The 11122-nt window shown below is 43.4% G+C and overlaps 1 protein-coding gene across 2 annotated transcripts; it reads left to right on the forward strand.

Moving 5' to 3' along the window:
* The first annotated feature begins 4602 nt into the window (after positions 1-4602).
* On the forward strand, positions 4603-10232 carry DSTN (destrin (actin depolymerizing factor)). Of its 2 annotated transcripts, XM_009573366.1 has the most exons (4): positions 4603-4805; positions 8012-8319; positions 8555-8631; positions 9942-10232. In XM_009573366.1, the coding sequence occupies exons 2-4, from the start codon at positions 8060-8062 to the stop codon at positions 10049-10051; spliced, it is 447 nt and encodes a 148-aa protein (XP_009571661.1). In that variant the 5' UTR covers positions 4603-4805; positions 8012-8059; the 3' UTR covers positions 10052-10232. The 2 variants fall into 2 exon arrangements, with proteins under 2 accessions (XP_009571661.1, XP_009571662.1); XM_009573367.1 differs by lacking the exon at positions 4603-4805 and having other exon boundaries at positions 8006-8319.
* The last annotated feature ends 890 nt before the right edge of the window (positions 10233-11122 follow it).

The following is an 11122-nucleotide window of genomic DNA, read 5'->3' on the forward strand; positions in this document are numbered from 1 at the left end:
GGCGGCGGAGATGAGCACCCGCCAGCCAGGGCCCCGCTTCCCCGTCCCCGGTGAGCAGCTCTCGGGGCCAGGCCGCCCTTAATCAGGCCCTGCTGGAGTCAGCAGTCCTGGTAGCGGACAAAAGGCGGGGAAGCAAAACCGGCAGAAGGAAAACGCTGGTCGTACAAACACGTTTTTGCCGCGACTGCTCGAAGAAGCTTAAATTTTAAGGTTCTTGCCGCAAGGGCTTGGGAGATTTTTGTCTTGCTTCTCTTCACAGAGAGGATACAATGCTGGAAACATTGTATCTAATGCTGGAAACAGAGGAAACATGGAAATGTATTAAACATACACACTGACTCGCCCGTTTTCTCTGGCTTTCAAAAAATGCCAGGGGACTCCTTTCATAAATGGGGCAGAATAGAGCAAACAACTATTATGCTTCATGGTGGTTCATCTTCTGCTGGTTTGCCTACACTAAAACTTTGCATCCCCGTTTAACTCAGGCTACTGAGACTGACAAATTCACTAGAATTATTTGCTCATACAGTTTTAACTGCTGTCCCATTTTTGCTTGAGTCATGCACAAACACTTGTCCAGCAACAAACATTTGTATGTTTTGACGCACTTGCCTAGGTTATTTGCCTTTAGTAGAGGGGTTACATATTGAGGCCTTCCCATGGTATTTACCATTGGTTTCTTGAACATGTGGTATATCCAGTAAATAAACTTCTAGTCTGTATAGACCTGGCAGACAGGATGTGCTACTAATCTCCCTGCTTCCTATAACACCCGAGTTGAAGCATCTATGGCTGGTCTGCAGTGTGGAGCAGAGCTAATGGGAGTTGCAGATGAAGCTGCTAAAAGTCTGACGAGACTTGCAGCTCTTGTTTAAAATAGGCTTGTCTGAACAAGCTAGCTACCACCTCTGCAGTACGCAAACCTAGTTTAGAATGACTACTCAGCGTGTCAGGCTTCATCTCGCTTCAGAACCAGAGAATTCCCCAGTCAGTCAAAACTGGTATTTCACATAGTGATCTCCTTTTTGGAACAGGGTTTGGGTTGTTTTTTTAAGATGCTTTCCAGTTGCTGCAAATGAACTTGCTTTTGGGCAAAGAGTGTAGGCCTTCTGGCAAAGTACAGTAATGCCAGCAGGAGGGCATCATTTGGTATCAAAAGAGCATTAGATTTTCTGCTTTTGTGTCTTGCCACAAGGTTCTGTTTCTTTGCTACTGCATTAAATGAGTCCATGGTCTTTGGAGGACCGTGCAAATTATTTTTCTTGGTTGTTAGTCAATGCTATTCCCAAATCTGTGTAATTACAAGGTACATATGCCTCATATACAAGATGACAGCCTCCTGACAATTGATAGTGTGGGTGTCTGGCGTGTTCCTACTTGCCTTGTCAGAATATCACTATCAAGAGGCTCCTGCTGGGAGCAAGGGCTGACCTAAGCAATCTCATGCGGGAGAGCCTGCAGACAGCCAGAACTTGCATGTAAAGCTGTTCAGTATTCTTTCGCTCGCCTGACTGTTCAGTATTCACAGCAATCTCCAGGAAGGATACCTCTGTAATGAGATGCCCAGAGCAGGCCTTCAGAGCCTGTTTTTAAGGGTGAGGTTTAAGCTTTAAGCTGCCTGGAGGGCCACAAGAAAATTCTTACAGACACTTGGGCTCATAATAGCTGATTTTTGTGCTGAATGTGTTTCTAAGAAGCTTTGCTTTCCTGCAAGAGGCCTGTTGCGTACCAGCTTACACCCACGTTACCTTAAAAACATGCGTTTCAACACAGGAATGGGTACTACTCAAAACTTCTGCCCTGCTACTGGCTACCACGATTCCTGTTTTTCAGCAGTGTTGCTGGCATTGCCTTTCGTGGGTATTGCTTGTTCTACCTACCTTGATAATTATATCTGGAATGAACTTCATGGTAGCTCGGAGAAGGTGATGATTTCCTCTTGGCTGAAAGCTGAGGAAGTGACCTCCAGGAATTCAGGGAAGACTTTTTTCCTGCTTTTTTTTATAATTGCTTTCTTACTCATCTCTCCTTGTCTAGTCGATAACCTTTCTTACTGGCAGGGAAAAAAAGCTGAATAGATTTTTTGATTCCTTCCCCCACGCCTTCCCCCTCCAAAAAGAGACCAAATAATGCAAAATAAAAAACGCGAGTCTAGCTGGCAAGATCTGCCTACAAGTGATATGCAAATAACTCTGTACTTCTTGCTGGTTTATGGTGTGCAAATAATGGCCTCTTACACAACAGCAGTAAAAAGGCAGTTAGTTATGTTTCCTATCATGCTTCAGATCTGAATTGAAGCTTTGGACTTTCAGATACATAGGCTGCCTGGCGTAAATGGAGGTGTCTGTCTGTCCAGCTGTAGGTGGCAGAGGGACTTGAAGTCACTGGTGTTCCCACACTGGTGCTGGTCTTTGGGGTGAAGGTAAACTAGTCACTCCATGCATTGCCTTCTTTCCTACTCAATGAAGTGCGGGTGGTAATATCAGATGGATTTTCTTGAGTGCTCGAATAATAGATTAAAAGCAAAGCAGTATTTAAGATTCCTGTATTTTTAACCACTCACATTTTCAGTCGTCTTGTCGGCCATAGCTGACACCTTTTCAGAGGCCTGATTTGGCAAAATCTTCTCCCAGTCTGTTAGCTGCAGCCAAGCTATGTGACCCTCCCTGTCTGCTGGGTGCTCTGACAACTAACTTGGCTTAGCTTTCCCTTCAAGGTCTTGGTGCTGATGATGTCCTAGGGTATTGCGTGGCAATGTAAGGCACAGCTTTGTGAAGGCTGCTGTCCCAGAATGGTCAGGTGGTAATAGGTTTAATTGAAAAAATATTTGTCGCAGAGATGTACTATGACACATTACTGAGTCAGATGGAAATGCCACATGGTTACACAGGCAGTTCTGGCAGCGGTAGGGGATTTTGAAGGTAGATAGGAGGGATGGTATGCCAAGCATAGGGGAAACAAGGTGTTTGCTGAAGAAGCTGAGAACCGAATATATGGCAGTGTGTGACTAGCAAACATGGGAGCACAGCGTTCTCGAATCTCTGCCTTTGCAATTAAACAAGGCATACTTTAATAATTTCTTGGTGTCAAATTCTGGAAAAATTGATGATGCTTTTCCAAGAAGCAAAAGTTTCCACTTGAGTAGCTGTGAATAGTCCACACTGGTGTATACAATGTGTGTGCATGCTTCCCAAACAAAACAAGTCAAGAACTGGTTCTTGAAATGTCTGTGTAGATAACACAGGCACCACTATGGAAGGCTTTTAGGTTCTGATCATGGGAAAGAAAACCCACACTGTAAAATTGTCAATACTTAGAAACAAATTTAGTCCTTCAAACTTGTCTTGAGGCAAACTAAGTCATTAGTTTAAAGTCTTCTTGGCTCTCTTGCAGTTGAGGAGGGAACAAAGACTTTTCTTAAGTAAAATATTCTAAATATTCAAGGAAAATACTGGAGTTCACAGCGCTTCCTAACAAAAGAGAAGGCAAATTTCATTGTGTCAAAGTTGCATTTCAATGCAGGCTTGCTACAAATCCAGTTTATCAGGCATCTGGCATGTGTCTCGCTCCTGAAATGGCTTTCTGTATACGGGGATTTTCTTGAGAAAGCTTTGGATTATTCTTCAGTCTTCCCCCATTTAGATTAAATTTCATTTCTAGAGTACTTGGCGATGGAGGGAAAATATTGGAAGCTATTAGTGGAGGCAGCTGGGGATGGCTCTTGAAGTTGGAAGCCTGCTAGACAGAAGGCTCTCTCTTTGGGCTGCCTTGTGTAGGGATGGCATTCTGCTCTTGCCAGACTTCTGCAGCGCTTTGCACTTAAGGCAGGAACGATGGCTTTGGGTAGGGAATAAGAGCCACTGTGTTACTGCAGTGCATGCTGACAAGGCATTTAATGCAACCATTACCTCATGTGCCTACAGCAGTCTGTATGAAAATACAATGGGGATACTGGTATAAGCACTCCAGAATAACGTACGAGGCAACACTGCCCGCAAGACGTGCCGCCTTTGCAATAGTTGCATGGAGGTACTGGGGGAGAACTAATTTTTGCTGGTTCCCTCAGAGAAACTTACTCTGTCCGTTCTGCCTGAATGTCTCCCTGAATATGCTGTACTGGTGTTATTTTCCCATCCGATAATTAGGTGGCTTGCCTCCTTGCTGCTGCCTTGTTTCAGTGAGGTTAACAGGCCTTGCAGTTAAGGTCCTCAACACCTATAGAAACAGGCTGATTACTTGAATGTAGTCTTTTCTCTTCAGTTGTGTCCCGAGAATGGTTTTAAGTTGGTGTTGCCTGTGTTAGATGGTTTCTGTTCCCTACAACAAAATGTCGTTTGATTAATGGTCACGTATCCCACAAGTACCTGCAACATGTACTGCTCAATGAACAGCCATCCATGTACCAGTCCAGAGTTGGATAACTGCTTTCATACTGAAAAAGGAACAGAACCAGGCTAGCTGTCGTAGCCCTGCAGTATTCAAGCCAGAATGCACAAAATAATAATGAATGTGCTGTATTGAATCCTCTGAACGGAGCAATATTGGGCCAAAGAGGGAAAATCCAGACTAACAAATAAACGTTTATTCTGTCATTACGGGCAGGTTGGAGGCTTCTCACCAGCTATTCTTCTGGACAGATCAGCAGAGACACAGTTAAAATGTCGATTGAGGACATGTATTTACGAGCGTGGCATTTCTCCTTGTTCCAGTGCTCTTAACAGTCATCCTGTTGCTGCCCTACACAGAATGGTTGCAACCAACTTACAACAAAAGCTGCCTAGGGTTTGGGTTTTTTTCCTTTTTAAGTATGTTTACGAAGCCAGTCGTGGCTGGTACAAGCCCAGGGTTGAAGAGGGAGTCCTACAGTTACAAAAGTAGATGCGCTTTTTGGAAGCAATTAGTTGCACTGGGAGTTTATGGGTTCATTTCAACCCATACTGTGACATGGCTATAGGGTTTTCTCAGATGGAACAAATCTGCCTTGTCCCTAGCAATATAATGGCTGCTAATGTCAGCCTGCGTGATGAATCCAGGGGTTGTACGGCAGCTGTGAAAAGGAGTAGCACCAGCTACTAACAGCCTTTCGCTTTGGAAAGTTAAAAAATCCAGTTCTTACTGTTGTCCCTTCAGCTTCTGGTCAGTCCCAGTTATCAGCTGCAGATTAACAGTGAATTTTGAGTTTCCAGACTGAATACTCTCAACATTTTTGGAATCTGAACTGACTTGCCAGCAGTGCTCAGTTTCTTTATAAGGAAACAACTTGTCTCCCAACTTGGAGACATGTTTCTGGCTGTGCAGTAGCACAAACATATGCTCTTGACTGCACAGTTTGCATCAACCTGCAGTTCCATTGCTGCTGCTTGTTTCTGGCTTTCTGCTGAGCATTAACCTCTTCTGTCCAAGTTAACTTCTTGGCAACAGGAATTGGTGCAGGGGAATTAGTTGTTGTGGTCATGGAGCAAAGATCAAGAATTGACAAAGATAGAGCTAGGTGACATGAAGTGCTTTTATGTGATTACTAGACTCATTCCTGTGCTAGTTCAGGTTTTCTAAGCATTTTCTACTTAGAATCTTGATGGTTTTGTGACTAAAAACTGAGCCCTAACGTCTGTCAGCTACTGAGGTGCCATTAGTTAGAAGACAAACCTCGGGGAAAAAATGGTTGTCTTGAGTTCACTGTGGATTTGTCCTTAGTGAATGATGCAATAGTTCTAGTTGCTGCACTGTTTGCTTTATTAGGGCAACCTTGTATTATTTAGAGTCTTCCCAGAGAGCTCTTGCCTACACCAACCACAGGGACGGGAGGAGAAAGACCTTTATTCCTCATTAGTTCTCGATCACACTCTGACAAAGTGCAGTCTCTCCGTATGGAGGAGGTGACACAGGAATGAGTCACTTTGAGTCGATGTTTGCGCTTTTGCTAGAATTTATCCTGGAATAGGCTTTCTCCGCTTACTTTCCTTGCCTTACTGAAGATATGCAGAAGGGTGGCTGCCTGCCAGGCAGCTGAGGCATGGTGACTTGTTCCCTGTTCTCCTATCCTAAAGTAAGTGCAAGGGATTCTGGATGGATTACCCCTAACAGACAAGCCATGCATTGTAAATCGTGAGGGAGGTCCCCTTGTATTTGAGTAAACCCCTAAAGAACACTGTTCTCCACACTAGAGAAACACGTCTGTCTCAGATTCACTGCTCTATGAGATTGCCCTGATTTTGCATGACCAGCACTTGGGAGATCTAGATGCCAAACTCCATAGTAATAGATTCTGCCAGCTGTGCCACCTCTCTTCACTGGGTTAGCAAAGCTATGCCAGCCATTAGCAGTTACAGAAGGAGAGATGTTGGTAGAAAAAGGAGAATCCGGGCTCATCTGAGGTCCTGCGTGGTAGGCATTGCTCAAGGCTTTAAAAAAAAGATACACATTAAGTAGTTGTCCAATCAATAACCATCTCTCAAGGACAGCTTTTTTGAAAGTTAGCACTAAGCAGTTCCCCCATCACCACTGACTTCCCTGGTTTTGCAGCTGAACTCTGCTGTTTCTTTAGAACATTTCCACTCTGACAAAGTACAATGTCCCCCATAAAATGAATCCATCAAGCACATGTTTTGGGGCTGAGCTTAAGGAAAAACAAAATGAAGAACAATCTTTAGTCTTTTCCAACCTTTAGTCTTTTTTCGGTTGGTGTATCTCACATGATGCTTTACCTGACTGTTTAGTACTGCTGACTGTGCTTGTAACAGTGATGTGTGGCAGTTTACACAGAAGGAGGAGGGCGGTTTTCTGCCATATGTGAATTGCCATATCTGAGGATAATGTCATTTGAATTTGGAAGACCAAAAACCAGTGGGGGAAGAAGCAATATTAGAAAGGAATCTCACCATTTACACTGCATGCAGCATTTTGAACAGATAGATGAGTGTTGGACAGGCTTCAACTTGGTCTTTACTGCTCTGACCATGATGCCCTTCCAGCAGTGTCCGCTGGCCAGTATGGCTCCCCATATTTGCAGTATTCACTATTGCACAGCTGCTTTTAAGCTGTCCAGCTTTGCTGCACTCTGAGAACAAAACTCGGACACAAATGCTTCTACCCTGCTATCTCTCTCTTTTTTTCTTCTTTTTTTTTTTCTTGTTCCCAAAAAAGCAGCAGACTGAAAATGCAGTTCAGCATCTTGTCGTTCTTGCTAGGTCTTGTCCTCTTTATTCTGTGCAGCTGCCTTTAACATTAGATTGGTAATGCTGCATCTGCACCTCCTATTACACCTAGCACAGGGGGATACCACTAAGTAACTAGAATTTCCTATCAGGCTTTGAGGGGGGAAAAAAAGAAGTTGAAAAGGCAGCTTGCTTTAAAAACTGATGGAGGAACTGCTGGGAAGTAGACACTTTAACTGTTAGACTTGCAAATTCTCCTTTTAAAACACTGAATTCAGAGCAGCTTCTGAAAGTTGGCTTGTTCAGCTAAAAACTCTAGCACTACAGTCCCAGTACCCCAATACATCTCTCTTGATCTCTAAACCAAATCCATGTGACAAGCATGGAATTTGGCCATGTTTTTACCTCTGTTCCTAAAGCTGCTAGCAAGCATGCTAGAAATGGCTAGGAAGCTTTGAACAGAAGATCCTTGTGGGCTTGATTGTCTAGCCAGCCTGAAGTGGGTAACAAAATTAAACTGCTCTAATGCCAAAGGATCTGCATTGACTGAATCTCAGAGGACAAGGGGTGGACATGCATGTAAAACTACCCCAAAACAATGTTCTAATGTAAGTAGGATTGTGCCTTGTTCGGAATAGTTTTGGTTTGGCAGCTGGCTGTGGGCAGCATTGAGACTCCAGATTCTTTACTTGGCTTGGAAAAAGAGGGCGTGTAGCCTTTTCTGACAAGACTCTCAGGCCACTGGTGACTATTGCCAGTATCGGTTGCCTTCTAGCCTCGGATATAAGGCAGTGTGGTAATGTAGTTCTGAAAATTTGCGGTGGTAGTCCTAAAGGTCTTTGCTCTTGTCTTTGCAGGCATCTGGAGTACAAGTTGCCGATGAGGTATGCCGTATCTTCTATGACATGAAAGTGCGGAAGTGCTCTACGCCTGAGGAGATTAAGAAGAGGAAGAAGGCTGTCATCTTCTGCCTCAGTCCAGACAAAAAGTGCATTATTGTGGAAGAAGGCAAAGAGATTCTGGTGGGAGATGTCGGTGTGACAGTTACCGACCCTTTCAAGCACTTTGTGCAGATGCTTCCTGAGAAGGATTGCCGCTATGCCTTGTATGATGCAAGCTTCGAGACCAAGGAATCCAAAAAAGAAGAGCTGATGTTTTTCTTGTGGTAAGCCATCTTTCCCACTCATTCCTAACATGCAGTCCAAGCAGTGTGGGTGAGGTCTCTGAGCATTTGTATTGCCCAGGCTGGCAAGATGGCAAGCTTAAAGTGAGCCAGACAGCCTGATGCCTGTATTCTGAGCCATGAGACGTTTCACTTTTTCATAATCAGTGGGACACTGCTTCTGTCTGTGCTGGATAATAATGTCACTAACTGCACTTTTTTTGGTGTATCCCACTAGGGCACCAGAACAAGCACCTCTCAAAAGTAAGATGATCTACGCAAGCTCCAAGGATGCAATCAAAAAGAAGTTTCAAGGTACGCAATACAGCTAACGTGCTGTATATAGCTGTGCTATGCCCCTAGAATGCTTATACAGCAAGGCTTAACTGTTGGCTAATTGGCTTTTTTTTTTTTTTTTGGAGATACTAGTGAGAGATGAGAACTTCACAGGTGAAATGCCCTGTGACAGAGTAAAATGAGCTCTGGCTAAAACTTACACTGTCTGATTCTGAATTTGAGGCACTAGAACTGTGCTCAGGACAAGAGCAGGCTTTGCAATGTGTGACACCGAAGCTGTACTGTACAGAGCAGCACGTCTGCACCATACAGGCTAGAAACCATTAGATTCATAACACTGAGCAGGATTTTGTGCAGAGCTGCCTCTGTGGCAGAGGACTTTCAGCCCTGTGTCTGTTGAAATACACAATCTCATAAACTTACTGTGCTGTAGTAGTAGTAATTAACAATTCACTTGATTTAGGGATGCGGTTGTGATTACTCATTGCAAAAAAAACATTGCATCTCCAGGTGGAGAAGCTAAGTTCTGTTCAGCCTGTCAGGCACCATTAACCAAGGAGTAAACACCTTGCTGCAGCATTCAGAAATTTCATGCTAAGTCAGTCATTACGATAGCTCATAGCCAGAAGGCACTGCCCACCCCTTCAGTTCCTCATGCTGTGCTGGGCCACAGTCTTGCAGTGTGCAAGACTGACAGGATCACTGTGCAGCAGTACCAGCCCTCACAGTACAACTCGCCAGTAGATTGGAACTAGCCAGGGAGACTGTTGTGTGCTGCACATGTGAAGTTGAAAAAATTAAAAAAGAAATCCTGTGTATTTTCTGCTTTTCTCCACATAAGACAGGTTTGGGTTGGGCTCCCACTCTCCAAAAAAAAGAAACCCTTGTTAATTCCTTAGACCAGCAAAGTCTTTCAAGTCTTTCTAGTCTCTACATCTCAAATTACCACTGATTCTTTCACCCACCTTTCCAGAGCCAGTGGGAGCTGAGTCAGCCATCTTAGCAGCATCCTCAGCTGCCATATCCAGGGTAGCACTAGAAATGAGACATTCACTCGTAAAATAGCCTGCAATGAAAAGGCTAACAGTCTGAGCACCGATCTAGTGAAAACTTTGTCCCTGATATTTCTACATTGACATTTGGTGTGTAGCCAGATGTCTCCCTGTGACACATCAGGGGAAGAACATCCAAATTCCTAAGCTAAGGCAGGACTTACCTGCTTGAGTGACTGGATTGCCTCTTCTAATATTACTACCAAGTATGTTTCTTTGATTGTTTACCAGCATGTTGAAATACTGCATTATTGAGTGTTTTGCCTCTTTTTTTAGGCATAAAGCATGAATGCCAAGCAAATGGGCCAGAGGACCTCAACCGAGCTTGCATTGCTGAGAAGCTAGGAGGCTCCCTAGTCGTAGCTTTTGAAGGAAGTCCCGTGTAGATGTCATACAGTGCCACAACTCTACAAGCATTCCATGTTTTAATATATCAGTTATGTAAAGCAACCATTCTTGGCAAGGGTTTCACTAACTGTAGGGAAGCTGTCTTGTAGAATAAAGTAGATTTTGGAGATGTAGCTCGTATGTACAAATGACCCTAAATAAATCAAATCTAAGGATTTATCTTGGTGTATTAATATTTGCATTGGTTTTCCAGCCCAATACTGTCCCCCATGGATTAACACTAAAGGTCTCCAAAAATTTTGGTCCAATGCAGCAGTGTATTATGGGATGAAAGGCAGGGGAGGTGAGAACAATCTGGTTCCTGTTCTTACTTTTGCAAATTGTAACAAGCAAAATTCAGTCAGTCTTTTTGAGGCTACTGGCCAAATTGCCAAACTCAAAAACTTTTCCCCTGTAACAGTTTAATACAAAACTTAAAACCTGTAGTTAAAGTTAGGCTAAAGCAACCTGTTGGCACCAAAACTGGGTTAAATTCTTAGTGCTTCCAGTTGCAGAGCAGTACTAATAAAGGCTAATTCTGAAGTTAAATAGAGATAACATAGACACACTTTTCTGGAGAAATAGTCCTAATCCACTCTTTTTTAAACTCACTGTGCAGTAATAATATTTAAAGGTTCACTTGTTCTGCAGGTTCAATTTTCTTGTTATGAAGTGTCTTGAGGTCTCTTCCAGCCCGAGTGATTCTATAAAAATTGCTTTTCTGTTGACATAGTTTAATTTAGAACTATCTTAGTTTCACTAATACACACTTACTAGCAGACCGGATGCTTCTGAGGCTTTTACGAATGCGGATTCTTATATCAGAGTTAAGGGTAGTACAAGGAGAAGGAACCACATCTTAAAAAGTGGTATTCTTGGCCCCAGTCTTTGGTCACTTGGTCCATTTGTCCATAATTACTATTGATTTAACTTAGTAGAACCAATCAGCCTGACTAATACGGCTTGATCTGGGCTTTTTGTCTGTTAGCTTCTTTAATTCTGTAGAAATGCATGGAAATATCACCTACTAGAAAGTTTGACCTGAAATGCCTTTTGTATGGGGGGGGGGG

This window comes from Fulmarus glacialis, unplaced genomic scaffold (genome assembly GCF_000690835.1).
Source record: "Fulmarus glacialis isolate BGI_N327 unplaced genomic scaffold, ASM69083v1 scaffold9702, whole genome shotgun sequence".
Taxonomy (NCBI): Eukaryota; Metazoa; Chordata; class Aves; order Procellariiformes; family Procellariidae; genus Fulmarus; species Fulmarus glacialis.